At 43.8% G+C, this 26221-nt stretch overlaps 1 protein-coding gene across 2 annotated transcripts in view; it reads right to left on the reverse strand.

The window, feature by feature from the left end:
* GUCY2C (guanylate cyclase 2C) overlaps positions 1-26221 on the reverse strand; it is a 489600-nt gene that overhangs the window by 330589 nt on the left and 132790 nt on the right. For both annotated transcript variants that reach the window (XM_085601431.1, XM_085601430.1), the window contains exons 7-8: positions 21393-21510; positions 20-155 (exon numbers count right to left, since the gene is read on the reverse strand). In XM_085601431.1, coding sequence (XP_085457557.1) covers positions 20-155; positions 21393-21510 — 254 coding nt within the window. The remainder of the gene's footprint in view (positions 1-19; positions 156-21392; positions 21511-26221) is intronic.

Here is a 26221-nt window from a genome sequence, read left to right on the forward strand (position 1 = left end):
CTTCACCCTATCACCTCACCTTCTATAGATAGGTTACGAAACTGATTAAGGAAGGCCTCAGGTGTGATCTGGATGTTGTTTTCCAAAAGGTTCTGGAGCACAAATCCAAAGAGCAGGACGCTCTCTAGGTACCCCAAGACGTAGTCATTCTGGAGCTGGAAGAGAAAAAATCTGGTGAGCAAAATCTCAGGGTTGGGGCTCAGTTAAAATTGCAACTATATTCAAATGCCACAGGATACTGTTGTTCTTCACCCATAACATGTCCAAAACCAGTGTTCTGTGAACCATCTGGATAACATTTTTTTGTCATATAATTTTATTGCATTTAAACAGTGCATACAGTGCATCTCATTACCATCTGGTCTTCTGCATATACGACAAATAAAGAACTCTCCCCAACTCCCCCCAACTGCCCTCCATGATCTTCTGAACCATCTGGAGAATAGAGGATGATTGGCGGATGACAAGGGATGTTCATTACAGCAGCTGACCTCTTTCTGCTGAGAAGGCTTCTAATTTTACCTTTACATTTTTAATAAACGTGTGTCGTCATCAAATGTTGAATTATATATTTAATTCATCTAATCATATACTTTGCTGCCGTTTCCGATCCTGTATTTTCTTTTCCCGTACGACTCGTATCCGTATTTTTTTACGTACGAATCGTACAAGTACCGTACAAACGGTGAAGTACGATTCGTACGTGAGAAATACATACGAATCGCGTCGGGAAAAGTCTACGAGACGTCCCCGACAGTTTTACGTACAAATCGTAAACCTTAAGTCCGAGGGCGCAAGTACGATCCGTACCGCCCTTCCGAAGCCACAAGCACATGGGAAAAGCCCCGTACGGGGCGAACACCGTACCACTCGTATCCGGGGACAGTTGTGCCCGGGATACGAGTCGTACAGGCCCCCCAACCCCAGCCCCGTATGTATGCGCCGTACCCCCATCCCAGCCCCGTATGTACGCGCCGTACCCCCAGCGCATAGCACTGGGGGTCCGGCGCGTACATACGGGGCTGGGGTGGGGGTACGGCACGTACATACGGGGCTGGGGTGGGGGTACGGCGCGTGCATACGGGGCTGGGGGTACGGCGCGTACATACGGGGCTGGGGTGGGGGTACGGCACGTACATATGTGGCTGGGGGTACGGCACGTACATACGGGGCTGGGGTGGGGGTACAGCGCGTATATACGGGGCTGGGGGTACGGCATGTACATACGGGGCTGGGGTGGGGGTACGGCGCGTAAATACGGGGCTGGGGGTATGGCGCGTACAAACTGGGGTGGGGGTACGGCGCGTACATACGAGCCTGGGGGTACGGTGCGTACATACGGGGCTGGGGTGGGGGGACCTGTACGACTCGTACCCCTGGGGAATCAGCTTTTTTGGCAGTTTTTGGTTCCCGTAAAAAAAGAGCCCTACGGAGTGCCGTAGGGACGGATCGTACTTGCCGGTCCGTAAAACGCTGCTTACATTCGTACGGACGGCGCGTACAGGCTGTTGCGGAGAGGATTCGTAAGGTAATTTTCCCCGTACGGTCTTTTCTACGATTCGTACGGAAATCGCCTTTCTGTACGAATCGTACTTCCTGGGTTGCAATGACAGTTTACCAGATACGCGTCGTACGGAGAAAACGCTCCATACGATGATTCATAGGGCCTTTTTACCGGATCGGAATCGGCACCTTAATGTCACAGAAGATGTTACTATAGCCAGAGTTCTAAAGCCTGGTCTATGTTTTGGGTGAGAACACAAAAAATCTGCACTTGGTTTTCAATGGAAATCATATACTTTGCCCAAAGCTTCAGCTGTCACCCCTGGGATTTGGAAAGAATAAGCTGTCCTCTGGGCAGCCATAGTCTGTGCATGTAACAGCGGTGGGGCAGTGGGGCCACGTAAGGGGGGATTTCGAGGGACGATGCTGAGGGAAAATTCGTTATTTATTTAATTTTCCCTCTGCATCGTCCCTCGAAATCCCCCCATACCTCGCCCCACCGCTGTTACCTGCACGGACCGCGGCTGCCTCTGGGTTTTCCTCAAAAGACAGTGGAACGCCTTCTTTTAAGGATCTCAAAGCACCTGTCAAACAGAGGATCCAGTTTAATGTTTTAGAGTCCTCTGTATGGTTTTTTGAGCTTTACGCAATAAGGGCCTCGGCTGTTACAACACCTGATACGACCTTATATCCCCAACAGGACTCTGCGACCTACTGCTTCATGTCAACTGGTGACAGCGAAGGTTCAGACGGTGAAAAGTGGTGGTCAGTCTTTTGCTTATATTGTCCCTAGACTACGGAATTCCTTGCCTGTCAGGATATGCAAGATCGAAGAGGAACCAAGGGGCTTATTTACACGCCCCTTGCGCCACTCATGCATCACTTTTAATATGGAAAAAGGAGATGTACCGGTGACACAAAGGGCTTGTAAATAATCCCCCAGATTTCTGAAAATAATTGAAATCCTTGTTATTTCTCTAACCCGAGGCTAAATTAGGGTGTGAACATTTTCCTTAGTGTTCAGAGGCCTGTTCAAGTAGCTATACGCTTTAACAATGCATAGAATAGAATAGAACAGTGGCGGTTCCCCCCCAAAGGGCGGAGGAGCGTTGCCCCGCCTGCTGCAAGCACTGCAGGCTCATTTAAATAAAATTATGGAAATTTACATTACCACTTGCAGACACACACTGTTCTATCCTAGCGAAAAGAGGGCGGGGCTGATGGCAGCAGCAGGATCAGGATGACTTGAGGCTGCAAGTGCAGTCTAAAGTGCGCATGTCAGATTGGCCGATTGTCATCCAACGGCCAGCCCGACATGCGCACTTCTAACCCCACCAATCCCTGCAGTGTTCAAATGCCCCGGGATTGCAGGCACAGGCACCTAGTCTCAAGAGGAGCACTGGGTTAGTCTGCTCAAACCAATTGTGGCGCTTCTCTCATGCTGAGAGAAGCAGCAGGATTGGTTAGGTTCACGTTGCTTTGGTGCTTGGCTATTCGGAGCACTGGGTCAGGTTTTATACGTTGGAGAGGAGTTGATTAGGACTTCAGTTTCCTGATTAGGGTTGTGGCGGTTCTTTTTTACAGCGGCAGTTGACTTCGGGGTTCACTGTATTGTGCTTGGTGCAGAGGTCTTGTCCTGTCCTAAACTAAGGTGGATAGAGTCCTGGTGGAAATCCCGGAAGATGCGGACTTCAACTCGTTGACAAGCAGACGCAGTGCAACAAAGGTGGCGGCGTGATGTAAGTAAACACAGAAGGGAGATTTAAGGGTGTGGGTTATGTGCAGTTTAAAGGTGCAGCCTGCAGGCTACAGAACTGCTGACTAAGCCGGAAGGTAAGTATGAAGGCCTTATTTACAGCACAGCAAGAGCTTTCCATTACCTATCCTTCTCGGAGGATCTAAGAGCCGTAATTCGGAATTTTAATAATGCAGGAACATAGGGGGATATGTACAAGGAAGTTGCAGAGCGCGGCGTTAGCCTCCTGGGCTTAATGCCGCGCTCTGCCACTTCTGAAACACAAGGCTGCACCATATTTGCAAGAATGTGGTGCAGCCTTGCGTTAGCCCCTGCAAAACGATAAGTTTAGCAACTTAGCCAACGCAGGCACCCTTGCACCAAAGTGCAAGGGTGTCTGCGGGCAGGGAAGGATTGTTTATCTGTAGGAAGGTATCATGGCGGTAAGCCCACAATGAAAACTGTGGCGGTGAGGAAACAAAGGGCCCCTTGGTGCCACAGGGCTATGAGGATGCATCAAAGGGGGCACATGGTGTGCCTTCCCCCTGTATGCATGCAGCCCCAGTATCTGAATGGCATGGACTTAACAGTCCATGCCGTGAAGGAACTTGCTTTGGCATTCCCATTGCAGTGCCTTTCTAAGGCTCACCACCTGGGACCACCAAAGCACTGCCCGTCAGACCTGGAGAAAACTCCTAATCTGCATCCAGTCTCAGTACAGCTGTGGCAGTGTGGCAGTGTGGCAGCAGGGCACTGGCATGGCAGCCCACTGCCACACCACCAAAGTCATAATCAGGCCCTTAGTTATCAATGTTTCTTCAAAACCAATTTCTGACTGTTTGAACTTAGCACTACAAAAGGGCTATCATTTGCAATTATATATGATTCTAATCTATTTGAGACATAGATACAAGCATGTAAATGTACCAGAAAAGTTCAAGGGTAGGCTTTTTCGCCTAACAAGAAAGTGAAGCTCATTTACCTTCGGAATCTCATTTACAATTTCACACAAAAAGCACAGCTAAAGCACTGTGGAAACATTTCAAGCAGCAATAAGGAATGAGGTTCAAAAAATGCCCTTTAAAATGAAAGTTGTTAATTACGTCAGCAATTGAGCTCTATTTCACATCTTCTGATAGACCTTGCTGTCTTGTTATTGAAACCTCAAACAGTACAATTTAGTAAAGATGACATTTTATTTACATGTGATATTTCAATTCTGTACCACTGTGTATCCCATTTGGAAGGTTTAGCTTCTGTGGTTCTGTGGAAACATTTCTTCATGCGATGGAGTACAACAAAATGGAGCATGGGTTTTTACTAAGATTGTGAAATCTGATATTATTAATCAAGACTCTTTAATTAATTGAAATGGAAGGGCCCCCACAAGCAATATGTCCAAGTTTTAAAACCAAGATAGTCTTACCATCAAGGATTATGGCACTTGCAGTACCAACGGGGTGATATACCTTTTGAAATGTTTGTAAGGACTAATGAACACAAATCAAGGTTTACTGACAGCTCGAAAATACATTTTCATCATCAAAAATTAAAAAAATAGCAGAATAAATATCTCATAAAACAACAATTGATTAATTAATCAATGGTAAAAACAAATACAATATATTACATAAATAATAAAAACAGGTATATTACACCACAACATCTTCCCCTATACCTCAATTTACTGAAGTTGTGCTAATAATATTTGCCTAACAGACCATGCCACATAGCGAATTTTAGAAACTGCTACCACAACCACAGATAAAGAACCGGTCTTGCAAATTCTAAGGGTGTTTACTCGAATTGTAAGAGATAAACACCTCCAGAAGGAAGCAATCCATCTGCGCCTAGGAGTTGTACACAAATCAAATATATGAAGTCTTTATAACAGATTATTGGTTGAAAAACACTTTATGGAAGCAGGACAGGTAAGGCTTCAAATGTGTGAAATTGGTAAATCATCACTGAGAGGTGTGTACTGTATGAGAATATAGCTACAGAGAGTGGTTTGGTGTATATGTAAATTGCAAACCTTTTACCCAAATGGAAAAATGAAATTATGAATATGAATTAGTTTCTTTAAAATTGTTAGAACTACTATGGAAAAGAAATAGATTTGAGTACAGGTCACAGGTATAAGAAAAACAATTTAATTTGCAAATGATCTGAATGAATGACTAAGGTATGGTTTGCAAGAACATGGAAGAGAGGAATAAAGTTATTGGAAATTTAAGATAGCAAAGGGAATGTGATGTGGAAACTATGAATTACAAACAATAGGAGAGGCAGTATGCTATGACCTAGTGTGAGAGAAAGTAGAAATTGTAATGTGCAATATTTAGAATGTTATAATGTTTCTCTGTATTGAACCTTATTTGAATTTGTTCATGTTAATTTTTCTTTTCTAGCACCTTTTTTTAAATTCTTTCCCATGAAGAGACTTGTTCCCAAAACACACACAAGATAATTTTATAAACTCACTAAGGATTGATGAACATCAATTGTTTCAAGAGTGAATTGGATTTTAATAGCTATGTATAGCATTGGCTTTTGAATTATTCAGACGTAAATCAGAATATATATCTATATAGTGTGCTTCACCTATTCAATTCAAAGAGACAATCAGTATTAACATGCATGGACCTATTATGGAATACAGACTAAGATGAATGCACCATAAACATTAAAGCCATATCTAAAAGGAGAGATGAATTGATAGTTATTATTTAAACAAAATCGTCTTCACTAAATACACCTGTAAACATTGTCTCAAACTAAGGGAATATTTAAACTTTTCAAAGTATGTATCAACACAACCAGGATTAAAAACAGTCCCACCATGGCAAAACATTACTAGAGTAATAAACTAATACCTAATTCAAATTGTCCGTATCCCAGCAAATGTTTATAAAAAGATGTAACAAAACAATTACAAGACCACATTGAACAAAATACTGTCCTACACAATAAGCAGGTGGGGATCATTTGGCATTCAGAAGACTATAAACCAACCTTGCAATTTAAGGAAATAACTTCTGACTGCTGGGGTGGAAAAAATCAGGCCACCCTCATAAACCAGCTTGAAATATAGTAGACCAAGCCATTCTGCCAAAAAATATTTAGATAATGAGCAGAAGTTACTGAAACAGCACTAAAATTGATCAACTCCTTCCACTTCAATCACAGCAAACTAGAGCAAATTAGTTCAATAGTTTAATTGACACGTTATGGTAATTTGTGGATTGCCACAAGATCCTCTCCCTCCCATTTCTGCTCAACCTTTAGTTGCTGACATTGATGCACGTTCTGGAAAATTAGCATATCCACTTTTTGAGGGATGCAGATGACACCCAAATTCTAAACAAACTAGAGAACAATTAACATACTCAGCCTAACATTACCAATTACCTTGAATATATGTACCATGGGATAAAAGAAATTACCCTCTACCTGAATGGAGCCAAAACTGAAATACTAACAATCAGTGGATCCTATATCATGGATATGGTACCTGAATGCCACATTCAAAATATTGTTCAATCAGAATATCTGGAGAAAATATTATGAGTACAAAAATATCATAAGACATTATATCAGTTGTGAGTAAATTGTTTCTTGTCTTTGTTAATAATATATATATGTTTCAAATATTTTGACAGACATATCGTGGTATTCAAATAGTTGTAATGCTATAATTGTAATGTTTAGTGATAGTTCTTTACATTTAAATAATTGTTTTGTTATGTTATATTTTTGTTACATATTCTTTTTGTTGTAACCTTGCAATGTTTGATTATTTTTTGGTTGTGGGTATTTTGGAGATTAGGGTGTTGTTTTGTTATTGAAAGTTTTTTTTTTATTATTATTATTTTTATATACAATTATACAATGAAGACATTTGTTTTTTATTTGGGGTGTATAAATCAACATTAATTGATACATTTCAGGTTATGGAGTACATTGGGGGAGTGATCATTTTTTAATATTATGGTAATATTAGGAATTTTTGTGGGTTCAAATATATTATTTCTTTTTTATGCTTAATAATGGGGCACTTTTGAAGGGTGTGTATTTGAATGGCTGGTGTTTTTATGACTAATTTAAAATATGTGTATTAATTTAAAAATATTAAATTACGCTTTTCTTTAATTTAATTAGCATAGCCAAAAATGCTTCATTTATTCAAATGTGGAAGTTTATGTATTTTAGGCAGCATAATTTTAATGTATTTTTCAAATGACAAATTGAAAGTTTATCAGTGGCTTGGATGGATGGCATTTTAATGTGAAATAAAACAGTTATTACTTATATGTTTGGGATGGTTTTTAAGGGTTGTGTCTATTGTTTTAATTTAAAATCTATTTAAAATAGGGTACATTTGTTTGGAGTGCTGAAATTTTGATTTAAGTTGAAAATCTACATTTTCGTAAAGATATGTAAGATTTTATGTGTTTCATTCATTCTAATTAAATGTGTAGATGTGACAGGAGACATTGATGACTGACTTTCCAGGCATGCCTGTGCAATGGCATTTAACTTGCTATGAGTGATCCTGCATTGGGGTCAAATGTGCTCCATGTACCCCATTGTGGCATTGACTATCAGGACATGAGAACATCATAGTGTGTTTTGCTGGTATGCATCACAAGCATGTGAAATGAGACTCTGGCCATCCCTTCTTCATGACACCTGTCCTGAGTCAGTGGCAAGAGATGTGATGTGTGTATAGTGACAAACTCCTACATGTTCACTTGCATGTGTGGGTGGTGCATGTCTGCACATTGGGGTATTCTCATCCACCATGCAACAGACATATGGGTGCAAGTTCAGGAGGGATATGAGTGCCATGGTTGATGGTGAGACTGACAATTGGCTTATTCAAAACAGTGTGAGCACTTTGAGCATTGTTCAGCTGATGATGCCAGGGCTTGCCCTGTGATGTGCTTTACTCACTGTGGTGTGTGCGGTCAGTGCAGGTGACTGATGTTGTTCTGTTTTTCCTAATTCTATCCAGATACATCCACGGCCACAGGAGGGGACAGCGCCATGGACCAGGAGGAGCCACAGAACCAGACCGGGACAGAAAGCGAGGAGTTGGAGGGATCCAGTGGCAGGGAGGGCGAGTGGAACCACCCCGAGGAGTCCTCAGCACCATCCAACCCGGAAGAGAAAGACCCCACCCCTGCCCCGCAGCTCCACGATACAGTCCCCGTCCTCCATCCCCCAGGCCACCAATTCACAGGTTCCCCCGCCACACCCTGCCCCAGGTTCCCCCACCCACAGATACACCAGCCCCAAAATGCTCAGGCCCTCCCCCCTACCACTTGTTCTTCCACCCCCACCCCCCTGGTCATACTGTTTGTGCCACTGTTGTGGGGACCGTGGCCCCCCCTCTGTCCTGCTGACCTCACCTGAAACCCATTTCGCTCCCATGGAGTTGGGCACTGCAGTGGAGTCCACGACCACCCCGTCTGACTTGGGCATTGCAGTGGGGACCCAGTCCACTCCATCTGACTTGCCCACTGCAGTTGTGCTGGCACCCACCCCATCTGACTTGTGCCCCACACTTGTGACTGCACCCACAATGTCAGTCACCTCCACTGCAGTTGCCAGTGACTCTCCTGCATCCACCACCCCTTCACTGCCTCCTTCTGCTGAGCCCTGATCCTGTCCCTGCGGTGCCTGGCCTGCCCCCATGTATGCCCCTCAGAGTGGATGTCCCCTGTCCTTAGCAGTGCAGGCAAGCAATGTGTGACAGTTGTCACTCACATCACATTTTTGACATTTGGATATGGACTGGCCATTGGCCTTTGGTTCGAAAGGACTTTGCATTTGCATTTCAAATTTGCTGAATAAAGCATTTGTATTTATCCTTGTGAATTTGATTTAGCTGCACATTATGTTGATGATGTTTACCATGACCCTGCTGTTATGATGCTGAATTTTCAATGTTGAATACTGAGGTGTTGATGTGATGTACTCCATGTGGTCCATTAGATATGTATCCTATTCTGGTTGGTATTCATGTCATCCTTTGCAGCTAACTGGGTGTGTCATGATTAACAAATTGTTAACATCTCTGTAAACATTTCATTTGCATGGTCACATCTGTGGCTTGCACACATGCACATATGATGTGCTTCCCATTGTCCAATTTATCTATCTCCCTGACTGTGGGCGCATCTCCACTGGACCTGCAGGTGTGGGCATCATTGGTGTAGGAGCAACTGGTTCATCTGTGCCACTTGCTGGATATATGTATTGAGTATGTGCAGATAAGTTAAGGGACACTCCTGTACCCTGGCTGATGTGACCAGAGCCTTCATTGGGTGGTAACTGATGGCTCATTGACCAAGTGTTCTGCTGACATGACTGAGACCTGCTGGGACTATGTTTCGCACAGCTGGGCTTCCACAGGAGTTGAGTCCACTCAAGTAAGAGTGTTGTGCTGTGACATTGCCTGGGCCCATGGTGTGTGTTGTGTGAGCATGTGTGTGTGTGTCCACATCCGTTTTTATACACAGGCTGTGTTCCCTTGATATTTTCCTGTTGTTGATGCTTGCTGAGTTGTCCTGGGTTCATCCCACATCTTTGTCCTGGGCTACCAGATGTGTGGGTGCATGACACACTAATGTTAATAGATGTTTCATCATTGGGATTTGTCAGTTCTGAGTGGTGATGATGTGGTCAGATGCAGATGGGACACAGTCAGGGGTCCCCAAGGCACTTGTTTGTTCGCAATATCATGTAGTTGTCCCTAGGTGGTACCTTTCGGTGGTTGAGACATGTGTATGTGTGTGTGACTGCTCCCACTCGTCAGCTTCAGAGCTGCAATGTTTGCAGGTGTCAGCATGTGTTCCTTGTGGTTCTCCTTCGCTTCTGCATTGTCCTGGGACTGTGGCAGGGATTCCGAAGGTTACGTGAGCTTTGACGTCATGGCCATGTACCGCATACTGTGCAGTATGTCTGTCATTCACCAGGGTTGTAGACTGTCCTTGTGTGATGAGTCTGTGCACCTTAGTTCCTCCCAACATTACTGTATTTGTCATGGGTGCATGTGCAATGTCACATGTCCATGTGGGCTTCACTGATGCACATTGGTGCAGTTCAGGGTGTGTGGTGTTGAGGGTGGACAGATGTGAATGTTTCCATGGCTCGGCCCCTACCTCCCTTTTGTCCCTGGATGACGGGCCAGTGATTTGTGTTTGTGTAGGTGTGATGTACGTTTGTGGCACAGGACACATGTCTGAGTTTCACAGTTTGTATGACATCTACCATTGTCATCACAGTGGACGTATCATGCATGCTTGCGTCACCCCAATGTATGGTCCCTGGGGGTAGTGCTGTTGTGTGTCAGTCTCTTGCTGTTTTAGTTGCTGTTCATTACAGCTTGTGTCACATGTGTCTGTTGGGATCCCTCTCATCTCACAATGCCTGTTTGCCCACTAAGGGGGGCCCAATGATGGGTTACTTTTGTATGGCACTGTGTCCACATCTGTGTCACTGTGGTTCAGCCCCCCTCATGTGTTGTGTAGTTGCCTGTGGATACAGAGACACACACACATGTTGTGTCAGATGTGCAGTGTGAGGTTGCCTGTTTGTGTTTGTGCATCTGCACCAGTGCATTGGTATTGCTGTTGTGGGCCATTGTCTGAATGTTGTTTGGGTGATTTGCCCTGCTGTCCCTGTGAGTCATATCACATCATTCTGCACATTCATCCTGGTTGTTAGGTCCCATTGCTGCCATGGAATGGGAGTTTGTGACCTGACACCTACAGTCTACACAGGATGTATTGATTTGTGTGTCTGTTTTCGAGATGTGTGTATGCATTATGATAGTCACTTCTGCTTTTGTGTCATTGTACACTATGCAATGTCAGCCCCCATGGGTGGTGCTTGTCTGCACATGGCCGAGAGTAAGTTTGATTTTCACAGCACTGTTAGTCTCACCACATCTCTATGGGTATGGGACACAACCACTACTTTGCCACAAAAGTGTTTCATGTGGTGGGACCAGGAATCATACATGCTGTTTGGTATTTGCATCTTTTACCATGATGACACTTACCTTTGTGTCACTGTGATGAGGGGGGCCTTAGACCCCATCACCACAATGCTCAACATTTGCTGCAGTTTGGAACCCCACACTTAACTTTTGTTCTACACAGTGAGGGGGGGTGGGGGTTAGTGCACATTGACACAGTGATATTGTGACGCTTGACTTGTGTAGGCCACATTCAGTTTTTGGTCACACATGTGATGGGAGTTACAATGTATGTTCGAAGTCATATTCACTGTTGTGGGCATTTTTCACAGACTACACACTGTTGTCATGATGTTAGGGGGATGTATTTTGCTGACATACCTAATGTTGGTGTATGATGGATGTGTGGCGCATCACCAATCCTACGGGTGGAGGTGTTGATATTGATAGTCACACAGCACCCTATGAGTGGGGGTGGCAGGAGTGATGGGCAACAGGTCCCCTAGGGGTGGAGGTGGCAGTAGTGATAGGCAACATAGTACCTATGAGTCGGGGTGGCAGTAGTGATAGGCAACATAACCCCTATGAGTGGGGGTGGCAGGAGTGATGGGCAACAGGTCTCCTATGAGTAGGGGTGGCAGGAGTGATGGGCAACATAACCCCTATGAGTGGTGGTGGCAGTAGTGATAGGCAACATAACCCCTATGAGTGGGGGTGGCAGGAGAGATAGGCAACAGGTCCCCTATGAGTGGGGGAGGCAGTAATGATAGGCAACATAACCCCTATGAGTGGGGGTGGCAGTAGTGATGGGCAACAGGTCCCCTATGAGTAGGGGTGGCAGTAGTGATGGGGAACATAACCCCTGTGAGTGTGGGTGGCAGGAGTGATGGGCAACAGGTCCCCTATGGGTGGGGGTAGCAGTAGTGATGGGCAACATAACCCTATGAGTGGGGGTGACAGTAGTGATGGGCAACATAACCCCTATGGGTGGGGGCGGCAGTAGTGATGGGAAACATAACCCCTATGAGTGGGGGTGGCAGTAGTGATGGGCAACATAACCCCTATGGGTGGGGGTGGCAATAGTGATGGGCAACATAATGCCTATGAGTGGGGGTGGCAGTAGTGATAGGCAACATAACCCCTATGAGTGGGGGTGGTGGTAGTGATGGGCAACAGGTCCCCTATGAGTGGGGGTGGCAGTAGTGATGGGCAACATAACCCCTATGGGTGGGGGTGGCAGTAGTGATGGGCAACATAACCCCTATGAGTGGGGGTGGCAGTAGTGATGGGCAACATAGTGCCTATGAGTGGGGGTGGCACAAGTGATAGGCAACATAGTGCCTATGAGTGGGGTTGGCACAAGTGATAGACAACATAACCCCTATGAGTGGGGGTGGCAGTAGTGATGGGCAATATAACCCCTATGAGTGGGGGTGGCAGTAGTGATGGGCAACAGGTCCCCTATGGCTGGGGGTGGCAGTAGTGATGGGCAACATAGTGCCCATGAGTGGGGGTGGCAGTAGTGATAGGCAACATAACCCCTATGAGTGGGGGTGGTGGTAGTGATGGGCAACAGGTCCCCTATGAGTGGGGGTGGCAGTAGTGATGGGCAACATAACCCCTATGAGTGGGGGTGGCAGTAGTGATGGGCAACAGGTCCCCTATGGGTGGGGGTGGCAGTAGTGATGGGCAACATAACCCCTATGAGTGGGGGTAGCAGTAGTGATGGGCAACATAACCCCTATGAGTGGGGGTGGCAGTAGTGATGGGCAACAGGTCCCCTATGAGTGGGGGTGGCAGTAGTGATGGGCAACATAATCCCTATGAGTGGGGGTGACAGGAGTGACGGACAACATGTCCCCTATGGGTGGGGGTGGCAGTAGTGATGGGCAACATAACCCCTATGAGTGGGGGTGGCAGTAGTGATGGGCAACATAGTGCCTATGAGTGGGGGTGGCAGTAGTGATAGACAACATAACCCCTATGAGTGGGGGTGGCAGAAGTGATGGGCAACAGGTCCCCTATGGGTGGGGGTGGCAGTAGTGATGGGCAACATAACCCCCATGAGTGGGGGTGGCAGTAGTGATGGGCAACAGGTCCCCTATGAGTGGGGGTGGCAGGAGTGATGGGCAACATAACCCCTATGAGTGGGGGTGGCAGTAGTGATGGGCAACATGTCCCTTAAGAGTGGGGGCGGCAGTAGTAATGGGCAACATAACCCCTATGAGTGGGGGTGTCAGGAGTGATGGGCAACATAACCCCTATGAGTGGGGGTGGCAGTAGTGATGGGCAACAGGTCCCCTATGAGTGGGGGCGGCAGTAGTGATGGGCAACATAACCCCTATGAGGGGCGGTGGCAGGAGTGATGGGCAAGAGGTCCCCTATGGGTGGGGGTGGCAGTAGTGATGGGCAACATAACCCCTATGAGTGGGGGTGGCAGTAGTGATGGGCAACATAACCCCTATGAGTGGGGCTGGTAGTGGTGATGGCCATGCGACCCCTATGGTGGCCTGTTGCTAGTGGACAGGATATGGATCCCCTGGGTGTGTGTGACATTTGGTGTGTACATGTCGTTTGTTTGTGTGGTGGGTGTCTGACTTACTGTCTGCGCCATCCGCGTCTGTTCCTGATCCGGTCATAGATGTGCAATACTGGTATGACCTGCGCGATGGGATTCATGATGTGTTTGTCTCGTACATGCTGCTTGTTGATCAGTCTCGTACCCATTGCTAGCTGGTCCGTCTCGTAGCCATGGATTGTCTTCTGGCGCGAATCGTACCTGATATGCTACTTTCCTGGATGCTGTGATGTGCTGTACGTGGCGACCCGTTCGGCGCGTATGATTTGCACATCGTACTTGTCCGGCCAGAAACTGCTGTGGGAACTGCTTCCAGGCGACTCGGATGGGTGATCGGAGGTACGGCTCGTACGGGAAATGCTGCTGGAATCGCAGCCTACGTGTCGTCGGAATTATGTCAGTTATGCGCATCGTACTTCATTGCCCAGACGGACCGGCTCCCAGAACGTGTCGGTCGCAAGGTAAGGCTACAAACAGCTCTCAGAGAGCTGTCCGACCCGGATCGGAATCGACCCCTTAGTGGTAGATTTTCAAACCTTTTGCGCTAGTTTTGCATCATAAAATTTATGCTAACCAGCGCACATTTTTTTTGCTATTTTCTTTCCAGCGCAAAACAAGTTTTGCACCTGAAAGCACCCTAAAAGTAGCGCAAAGCAGTTCAAAGCGCTGCTTTGCATTACTTTGCACCAAGGGGGGCGTTACATGGGTGTTCCCATGCATTCACCAATCCCATTTGATGCAAAACGATATTTACAAAGATTTGTAAACATGGTTTCGCGCCAAAAGTTAATGCCCCTTCAAAGGTGGTGCTAACAGGAGAAATGCTCTGTGCTTTTCCAGCTTTGCGTGCGTGCTGCACCGTGCAGCACTTATGCATCGTGCCTAGCATAGTATTTTGTACAGGAAGGGCACCCTTCCTGTACAAAACCTATGCTACACTCATGCACACACCCTAGCGCTACAGCAGCTGAAATCAGCGCCGGCACAAGTGAAAGGGGGAAGAGAGCCATATTTCTGAAGATACGGCGCTCTCCTGCTCCCTCCCTGTCTTACAAATCAGCACAGCCTCGCAAGGGGCTGCGCTGCGCTGCATGACTTTTTGGCAAATCTCTGCCGTAATTGTATTAGGTTTTGTATTGGGCTCCTTTGTTCTCATTTGAATTTCACAATTATTTTGTAACTGTTTATGTGATTTATAAAAGATCCTTAAAATGTTTAAATATACCATATATATTTAAATTATTTGTAATGCTTGAATGAATACTGTATATATTTTGTATGTATATTTTTATTTCAAATTGTCATTTTTATGAAGTATAACTTTTCACAATGTTATTGATCTGAATTATGCACAGTTATCAAAAAGTATTTTATTAATATTATTATTAAGTTTAAATAAAGGGTGTATGTGTAACTTTTTTTAAACTATAATTTCTTCAAAGATTTTTTTTAAATATTCTACATGTAATTTAATTTATAGATAATGTTTATATAACTTGAAATGTGAGGGACATTATTTGCATGGGAAAAAATATGATATGTGTATTAAAAAAATAACACTTAATTTAATGTAATATTGTAGAAATATTGTTTTATTGTTTTGTGTAAATTTATATAATATAATATGTTTAGTAATAGATAGTTTGGTTACGTCTATTGTTCTTTTTAGATACTATTTCTGTAGTCAAGATTTTGGTAAGAGATATATTTCTACTGTATTTTTTGGTTGATAGCCAATATAGTTGACATTTATATTTAAAGGTATATAATGTCAATATTTTTTTATCAGTATCATTACATCAATATTTTTATGTTACAATCTTTTTCTAGCTTTTATTGTGACATATAATCAGTCCCAAGTAATGACCTTCGAGCCTTAGACCAGCTCGCTAACACTACACAGGTACTCTTGTCTTCCCAAGAAATGTACAGATTGCAGAGAGTAAAATAAAGAGACTATCTTATAAGCATTATAAGCATTGTGTTAAATGTGGCGGGTTGGCTGCCATAAGATAGCTGAGGTTGAGACTGCACCACCACCACCCCTGCTGGGGCTGTCCCACCAAATGTAATGTTGTCCCCTAACATGGACTATTGGTGGCATTGTGGACATGGACAGGAAGTGTGGAGGTGGGAATGTGTTGGGAAGGTATGCCATTATCTGCAGATGTTGTGCATACTACTTGGATATCCCTCATGGTGGACTGCCAAGTTGTAGACATAGATCATGGAATTTGAGTTATGGAGATTACTACAGATAATCCATCTATTCCCTTCTGTCAGTTCCTGGAAGATTCCTGGCTAAATATTACAATGTTCTGAAAGAGTTTAAAGAGGGGAAGCAGAAGCCAACCTCTGCACCCTTCTTCATGGAGCCAAGATACAAATCATTCAGCAGAGAAGAATCAATAAATCAGCATATAACAGTTATTGATTAATTAACTGAAAGTGTGTAATAGGAGCACAATTTAAATGTGAGAGCTTCTATTTTACACTGAATTCGATGTGCATGTGACATACAATTGTCAACTGCTAGCAAACAGTACTTCCTGCAACTACCTTTTCCGTTGACTATTTTTAAAGTTAAGAGCAATTTTAAAGTTAGTCCACACACAACTGAATTTTGTTGATTTCTCCGACCTAAACGGCAGTAAATTTGACACTCACTGCCATTCCTAACTTTTTAAGATATACGTGTTAGATGGATTTTTCTACCAATTACTTTAATATTACTTGAACATTTGGTTATGAGTATGTCAAGAGCTGCATATATATATATATTTATGGAGTTTTGAAAGCTTATTTTATGTCACACCTGTAGCTTTGTAACTTTGATTGCCTGTAGAATGAAAGGGACATGTTATTGCATTCATAAAGACAAATGTGTGAATCATATAGTATAACTCTATGACTGAACACTTTTATAGATTTCTCTATTTATCCTGATCTACCTGAAAGGTGGAGGAAATGATAGAAAATATGTATGTTTAGTTATATGTCATATATAGTCTTCCTTGGCGTGGGTTGTATTGCCTAAACTGGACTAAGTGCATGTCAAAATAATGAGAAAGAATACATGCTTTGAGGCCTAAATATCGAGAACCAAAATTTTGTAAAATTAAATGCATATAGGTAAATATAGATTCATTATTCTTTACTACCACATTTTCGTAGGTTGGAGATGTGTATATTGTAACTTTTGTTTTTCAACTTTCGTCTACCCACTGGGGCTTGAGAATTTTAATGATAATATGTATTCGCACCACCGACTTGGGTTTGATTTTGTATTTTGGAACTGCTAATACCATGATGCAATGCAACAAATAAAGATACGCCCACTGAGGAGGGATTTTGACAGTTATAAGCAGTTGTCCAACTTACTGGGGAGCCATTTCCTACGGCTTGTGAACAAGAGCGAGTAGCTTGAAACGAGTAGAGCCAGAGTTATTAACTTTGATGAGAGCTTGCAAACTAAATCTGCTGCAGCCCTCTTGTTTAGAAGGACGCACTCCTGGAGGCCATCCTTACACTCACCTTGTCAGTATGTTGCTCTTCACTACTTTGGCCACAATGTTTTGGCCCCACTATGTGTTTTCCTTGATGTTCCGGTGGAAAACTATCTGCGAGTAGGTCTGTAGGTCTCCCAGAGTTCAGTGCACTTACCCTAGATGGGAAACAGGGTACATCTAACTTATGTTAAAGCCTTAGCTCCATATACACAAAAAGGGAAAGGAATAGTGAGATGGCTATCCTTAATCTTGTCACATTCTGCAAACAAAAATACTGGAGAAACTGCAAAGCTCAGATTTTGTGCTTTTGAGGAAACCACCAAACTTGTGTTTCAGTGGAAACACTACACTCTGCTGTGGGCTTTGGGTGATAAAATCAAACTCTGCTTTGGACTTTGGATAAAAATACAAGACTCTGCTATGGACTTTCCTAGAAACACAAACACTGTTCTTCTGTTTTGGATGAGGACCCAAAACTCTGTTTTTTGTTGAGGATGGATACAGCAAGTGCTGTTCTTAGAGGTAAATGTAATCACCAAACTCTGCTCTGGAAGTTGGATGCGAGGCGGTGTTTGGCATTGATTAGATGGGCAAGCAGCAGTTTGCTGCTTCCTTTCATCTAGGGACCTGGCGCATTGCCTGCAGAGATGAATGTTAGGCTGCAGCCTACACACACCAGCAAGAACAGTCCCTTTCACCACACACAGTTCCAAACAAGTTAACAAGAAAACACCTGCTTATTCCGAGCTACAAGGCAAAAATAATTAAAGAGCAAACAACCTCTAGGCTCTTTGTAGCCAGGAGGGTCGAGGAGTTAAGAAAGGCTGAATGGCTATCACAGTGGGCACGCTGAGTTCAGGGAGATGGTAGGAACAAAGAAAAGAGACAGACATCTGGGATATTGGTTTAAGTGCAGTGATCTAGCAATAGCAAGCACTGCTCCCTTGACAGAAGTCTGTTCCTCCATGAGCCAAGAGAGAAGACAATTATTTGAGTCCCTGCTATAACTGAAGAAGGGAAATAAATGTTCCTGTGGTTCTAACAATCAGCAGCAGAATGGCAGAATGCTACCTGGGTACCAAGAGCAGCCTAAGTTAGAAGGAGGCTGGTTCCTTGTTTTCTGGGTTGAAGAGGCTGGAGCAGAAGGCAGCCCACCACAATCTTATGGAGAGACACACTTCAGGCTATGCACCCTCTACGCTGGCACCACTGCTAAACTCCAGAAAAGACTCCAGCGCATTCAGAACGCCTCAGCACGACTCATCCTAGACATCCCGCGCCGAAGCCAAATCTCCGGCCACCTGAAAGACCTGCACTGGCTCCCCGTCAACAAAAGGATCACGTTCAGACTCCTCACCCACACACACAAGGCTCTCCACGACACGGGCCCGAAGTACCTCAACAGCCGCCTCACATTCTACACACCCACCCGCCAGCTCCGTTCCGCCAGCCTCGACCTCGCCTCCGTCCCACGATTTCGGAAATCCACCATCGGAGGAAGATCCTTCTCCTACCTGGCAGCCAAGACATGGAACTCCCTTCCCACCCACCTTCGGCAGACCCAGGACCATCTCTCCTTCAGGAAACAACTCAAGACCTGGCTATTAGAGCAGTAGCTCCTCCCCCCCCTCCCCCTCAGCGCCTTGAGACCCTTATGGGTGAGTAGCGCGCTATACAAATGCCGATGATTGATATGCTCACAAGCACACATCTCAACACATAAGCTAGGGGATAGGCAGAATCTTTAGCCAGTTTATGAAGTAGGCAGATCTCAGGCACAAAGAGCTCTGAACTCAACACAGGCAGTTCTCACTATCCGGATGGCATGTTCTCAAAGATGTCGGTCATCTGACACTGCGAGCAAATCAGGGCTATCTCATACCATTTCCTTGTCAGCATAAGTGACTGTGAGGCCTATCCAGTCTGAGTCTCATTTAGTCAAGCTACCAGCAGAGTCACTACTCTCATTAGCGATCAGGTCACTCTATCTGTAGACTGTGAGTAAGAGAAAGAGAGGGAGAGAGGGTGAGCCTGCGTTAATAAGGAATAATGACTGCCACAAAAAACTCTGGTGTTAAATATGGATGAAGACAGCAAAAAACAGCAAATTATTTGGTGGATGTTGGACTGATGCACTAATCTCTGTTCTAAAAATGTCATGGAAACACCAGACTCTACTCTGGGTTTGAGACACCAAACTGTGCTCTGAGTTTAGGGTAGGGATGCCAAACTCTACACTAGGCTTGGTCTGGAAAAAACCCTTCTCTGGAGTTTGGGATAAATCCACCAAACTCTGCTCTGAGGTTTGGATGGAAGAAACAAACTGCTTTTGTGCTTATGTGAAAACGTCAATCTTTTCTTTGGGCTTCAAATGGAAAAAACACATGCTGAGGTTTGAATGTAAACAACAAACTCCACTCAGACCTTTGTCTGAAGTCACCAAACCCTTGATCTGGGCTTTGTTCAGAAAAAACAGTCTCTACTCTAGGCCTTTCTGCTGTCACCAAACTCTGGCTGTCATTTGAATGGACCTCTCCCTCATGGACAAAATACCTAGTACCCGGATCAAGTTCAATGCCTACATGTCTGAAATTGCCCACTGGATGAAGACCAACTGTCTGAAGCTGAACACCGACTTTATCCAAATCATGATCTTTAAAAAGGGAACTTCACTATGGCACTCACCTGGTGGACAACAAAGCTATGACAGACCTCCACTACCCACTCTAGGAACCTCGGGATCGCCATTGACAGAAAACTCGAAATGACCGTCCAAGTCAACACCGTCACCACCACGTTTCCATACCTTGAAGCTACTTAGGGAGATTTTCAAATGACTCCCTATCAGCACCCTGAAAACTGTCACGCATGCGCTTGTCACAATCAAGCTGGACTACTGGAATGCCCTTGGAGCAGTGTAATTTCGAGTCCCTCCTGAGATACTATAGGAATGCATCATAATCATGCGTAGTCAGCACTTGAATATATTATGTGTGAATAATGTTACTAAGAAAAGATGGAATATTGCATATTTGCAGTACTTCACATGAAAATTAATGAAACGTATAACTGTATGCATAGAAACATGACTGATAAAGGTTTTTGTAATATTTACATGTTAATGTGTTAACGTTTTGATGTGTCTCATTGTGAAGTTAACAATATGTTCAGATTAATGTTTTAACATTCATACGCATGACAAACAATTATATAGATGTGTGTGTATTTGAAATGACATTTCATACTTCTTTGCAATTTATTAATGTATTTAGAAGCGGTGTTTGTTATTTGTGTCGAAATTTGCACGTATTTGTAACCCTGTGCACTGCTAAATTGACATGAATTTGGGACTCAAGAACCATCCAGTTCAAGATCACGTTTAAAGCCTAGCATGTAATTTTAAACACATATTTTTGCCATTTCGTCAAGCAGGGGGTGACAAGAAATCACTGGGGGGGGGGACAAAATGGCAAAAATATGTGTTTTTTTAAACACATATTTTTGCCATTTCGTCAAGCGGGGGGTGACAATACTTCACTGAGGGGGGGTGACAAAATGGCAAAAATATGTGTTTTAAACACATATTGTTGCCTTTTTTTCGAGCCCGGGGTGACAAGAAATTTTCCGCACACAGTACCACCTGACCTTGCTTTGCTACTGCGCTCTATGTGCCGACCACACAACATTGTGAAACCAGCCCCACTCTTTGAGACACATCTTGTGCTAATACAGGTTCCTACTCACCTCGAACCACAATAGGAGGGGTGATGAGAACATCTCGCCTACGTTATTGTACCATATACCTAATGGTATGGCTTGGAATATTGTGACCTAAACATCATCTGACAAAACATAGCATTCTAAATATCGCTCACTAAAATATTGCCTCATTTGAGATAATAAAACATCCATAACCAAAAGAGTGAGACTTTTGTGAGCAATATTTAGACCAAGATGTTTATGTGAGACAATATTTTTGTTATTGATGTTCGGAAATGCAATCCACCTCATAGGGAACATTATATCGATTGGGAGTACCGTGGAAATATGGAGCGAAGGTGGTACGCATTGCTTACTTACCATTAATGTATGTTCTGCGGTAAGTTCGAGAGAACTAGAGTTCGACTTTGGTGGCATTGTCAGGACCAGCACGTGCTGCATGGAGCTGTAAGAGGTCTTGTTCTTGAAGTAGTCCTCGCTGGAGAAGGAAGAAAATAGGAGAATTAGGAAACTGGATAGGGCCGGATTCGTCTAGAGAATTAAAACAGACCATTCATTTATACAGAATACCACTGCAGAGCAGAGTAAAACTTAAAACGATTACCTCATCACATAGCCACAGGTTCACAAGCCATGAATGCTGCAGGCCACAAATGTATGTACAATCCACTTTTGATCGTATGGTGGGCACACTGCACTAGTTCTAAAAACACCGATTTGTATCCAACATATTGAAAACTGGCCAGCGCCTATTGCCTTAAAATATTTATACTGATTGTAGGTTAATGGGTTTCACTTAAATTTGTTTTTTCTGGGGTGTAACATAGGCTTTCTTTTATATATGTTTCTGGGCGCAAGCAAGGTCTGACCGAACTTCCCCAAGTCTGTGCATGCATTGAAACCAAAAAAGTCCTGTCTCTAGGAGAGAGGACAGACCAATAACAAATTGGGAGAGGATGTGGTCTGATGGCTTCATTGCCGACTTTGGTGCTGGAAACTAAGGTTCGAGCCTCGGGGTCGTGTCCACATCCTGTGATTCTGGGCAAATCACTTAGGGGCATATTATTAAGAAACAGAGTTAAAATTATTGCCGTTTTAGCGGCAGAAAACTGCAGCTAAAGCGGCAATAATGGGCTTGATAATATGCCCTTGAGAATTCCCATAGAAGCCCATGTTTTGGAAACAACATGGGCTTCTATTGGAATTCTCAAGTGCATATTATCAAGCCCATTATTGCCGCTTTAGCGGCAGCGGCGATAATTTCAACTCCATGCTTGATAATATGCCCCTTAATGTCCCCGTGCCTGAATGTGTAATGTAAATACGGTGCTCATGTAAAGCGCTCCAATACCTTCGGGTCGAGTTCCCGCTATATAAATCTGAATTAACAAATAAAAAACTGTATAGAGCGTGTAAATCACAGGATTTCACACATTAGTCAACTGTGGAAGGGACACAGTAATCAGATTTGGACGTGGTCATGGTGCCTAAAAGATGGTGCGATATACATGGTTTTCGACTCTAGGGGACTTTTTTATCAAAATGTAACACAGTACAGTTCAGCAAGTCAGCTTGCTGCTCTGCATTACAGTGTAAGGGCAGGAATGCAGCATATTTATGACAATACGCCAAATTCCTGCCTTTTCCCAGTGCTGGTGCACAATGTTTTGCCTAGCGCCAGCACAGGCACCCTTGAACCATGGCATAAGGGTGCCTGCATTGCATGCAGGATTGTTTTTGTGCAGGATGGGTCATCTTTCTGCATAAAAACAATCCCCATAAGCATTTTCCACTTTCTATGTGTGCTGCAGAATACAGCACACAACATAGAAAGAGGAAATAACAAGTAGAAATTAAGGTATTTCTCCTTGTTACGCCTCCTCTGGGAAGGCGTAGCATTTTGGAGCATCCTCAGGTCTACCAGTAATGGTAAATCTGGGAATGCGCCAAATTTCATGGGTTTTGCATGGGAACACCCAAGCACCACCCATGGAACATCTCCTTGGGGAAGAGTAACACAACACAGCGATTTGCACTATGTTGCATTATTCTGGCTATATCAAGCCACTCAGGGCTACGCAAGGTGGCCTTGCTTGGCTTGATGAATCACATTTCAAGGGTTGCGTTGGTTTTGCACTACGTAATATGGTGCAAAAGCGATGCAACCCTTGATAAATATGGCCCTCAGTTTCTAGGAATGCCAGAATCATGTTAATTCACTACAAATGTATTGCATATATCTTCCCCCCAGCTGTTACACAAGATAAAGTTTACACGGATATACGGCCATACTGTACTACTGAAGTGGACACTTTGTATATATGTGGTTGTCCAACTGCATTGGTGGGAGGTAGTTGGGGAATTAAATGAACTGACGGGGTGGAATACCGGGGTTGACATCCCCGGTGTGTCTGATGGGTGATATACACCTGTCAAATGGCTTGTACTTTCTCAAGTAAAACTGTGCGTTTGGACTGGTGCGAGACTGATTCTGAACACCCTTTAGGATATGTTGCACTATAGTCCTGCTAGCTCACATTGCACCCTCTGCAACCTTAACCCTACAGGGTAACAAATGAGTGTGCAACCTCAGAACATGACACCCCTGATCCACCAAGGAAATTGTGATAACAGATATAGAACCCTTTCGCTCAGTCACTTATGCATACCCCAAGAAATACACAACATGCAGTTTCGTTATTTATTGAAGCTTTGTGATTCTTGAGTAAAATACGTTCACTGCAATGATTAATAGAAGGAAACGTAAAATAATGTTATTAGCATTACAAGCATGGTGAAAAAGATGAACAATTCAACCATTTTGCAGATTACAGAAAACTAGATGCTTGCAAGCAAGAACTGTAATATAGTGTATTCCTACCTAATGCATTCTACCCTATCATGTCTAAGGTGAGTGGATCTGTCAAATTTGTGTTGGGTGGTTTAACTCCCCTTTATCTGTGAGTAAGTATGAGCAAGCTACCCATCTTGGTGTAGAGTAGGACAGCATCCCTTGCATGAGGTGACAGGAATCAACTGAGTTGGAATTCCAGCATAGACCGACCTCTCAGTGCCAGCGAAATTCTCCTCTGAATAAACAAACACTTGATGTCATGTATATATTAACATCCTCCATGATCTCATGCCGAAGCTCCTGTGAAACTGCTACTATTTATTCTATTGTGATAGCTTAGTCGCCGAGCAGCCAAAAGCAAATAACATCGTGGGTGCTGAACTTAGCCCATGTATTGATTGTTCATGATGGTCTGCTATAGTGCCTATGAAATGGTTTTGTAAGCAAACTGAGTTGGAGGAATATTATCCTGTGTATGTGTATGCACACAAATCAATGTGTGTCAAATGTTATCGTCTTAAAGGGGAGAGAAGGCAATTTAAGAAAGTGAGCATGTAAAGATGGCATTTCTTAATCAGGCCTAATGCATTCACGTGACACCTATTTCTTGGAAGTACGACGACAAAACTAAAGCTATCTAAATACAATGCTAAACCTATGTAAAAGCATAAAAACTCTTAAAACTCTAAAAAGGTAAAATACAAGTTTTGAGAATACAAGCACACAGAAAGCTATATTTAGAAAGCCTAACAGCATTTTTAAAAAATACATTAAAAGTCGGTGCATAAAACAATTTAGAATGTTAAAAACAAGTTCAATTTAAAACAAATTCCCGCAATTCGAAACTGCCAGATTATTTGTGTTCCAAGAAGTAGACGAAACATTGCTGCTCTCAGCAACCGCAGATGATGATCCCAGAGGCACCCAAAGCATTAGGTCTATAGACGAAAGATGTTCCAGTCCATCCACCTCAGCATCTGCCAAGGAAGGAAGAGCCAGTGCTGATTCTACCGATGAAGAGTAAGGATCCACATCATCAGGAGCTGAAGCATTGCAGGAGGGCTCATAATATGCATTCAGGAGCAATGGTGAGCGCAAGGGACAACAGAACAAGTGAGCCGTTAACGGGCCCACCAGGTAGGGCAATGTCCAGGAGTTGAACCAATTGTGATCCCAAGCATATGTCCAGGACGCACTCGAAAGTGCACAGCAGACAGTGGAAAATGGGCTGCACACAGTGTAGCCAGCTAGGCCGAAAGGACAGGAACCAATGGTCATTCAGTTTCTGAAGTAAGGGTGCACCAAAGCACTGTTTCATGTGTTCATGACACAGGAGCACATGTGGTAGTGCTATACCTATTTTGCCTCGTAGTGGAACATCCATTGAGATGCAGAAATATTAAAAGCACAGTCCCAATAGGAACAGGACAAGCAGTAAGCCTCCAAAAATGCTTCCAAGCACGGAATGTATGCAAGGTAACCAACTCGAAGCCAATTGATTTAAAAAAGAATGCAACTCCCAACATATTAGACATGTTAAAAATACAGTGCGCTAGCTCCCCAAAATGGTGTGGGAAGTTAGTGCAGAGTAGCGACTAGATCTCAGAAGAGAACCTTGCAACTTGAAGATCAAATGTCTCCCTTGCAGATATTAAGGTGACATCTTTCTGGAACAGTAAGGCTTTCAGTCTGCTTAAAGCATCAAAGTACACATTTGTAAGCTTTAACGAAGGCCAAAGCATCGCATCACTAACTGTGCAGGCAGGTGGAAACAGTACTTGTGTACATCATCTCACAACCGCAGAGACCGCTACCAGATAGGCAACTCCTGGTCTTATCCCACAGCAGCCTAGATCATTCAGCATCAAGTAACTTCCATTTGAGAGTAATCTTAAAGCCGGGCGGATCACAGCAGCCAGGGAACCTTTCAAGAAGCATGACAAGTTTGCCTTAGCTGGATTACATGCGCCATGAAGCAAAACTTCCCTGCAAACTATGGAATGTCCCAAAGTACTCTCGTAGTCAGTTCCACTAAGAAAATCCTCAGTCTCCCTATTCCGACAATAAGACTTAAAAAGTAAAATCCATGACTTATGTAAATAGCCCTCTCCTAGCACTTCATATCTGCCCACTTGACTGTGTTGTAAGCAGTATTGGAAGTGAAATGTTGAAGTGGGCAGAGAAATAGATTTGTGGATTATCCAATCCGCAGAAGGTGTTTCAGCAACAGTGAATGGTAATTTTCCGGCTTCTCTATGTGTAACATGGTATAGGTTGTGTCTTTCTTTGCCATGACTGTTGGTTCTTTGGTAAGATTATATGTCAAAAATAAGCT

Source organism: Triturus cristatus, chromosome 4_2, assembly GCF_964204655.1.
Source record: "Triturus cristatus chromosome 4_2, aTriCri1.1, whole genome shotgun sequence".
NCBI lineage: Eukaryota > Metazoa > Chordata > Amphibia > Caudata > Salamandridae > Triturus > Triturus cristatus.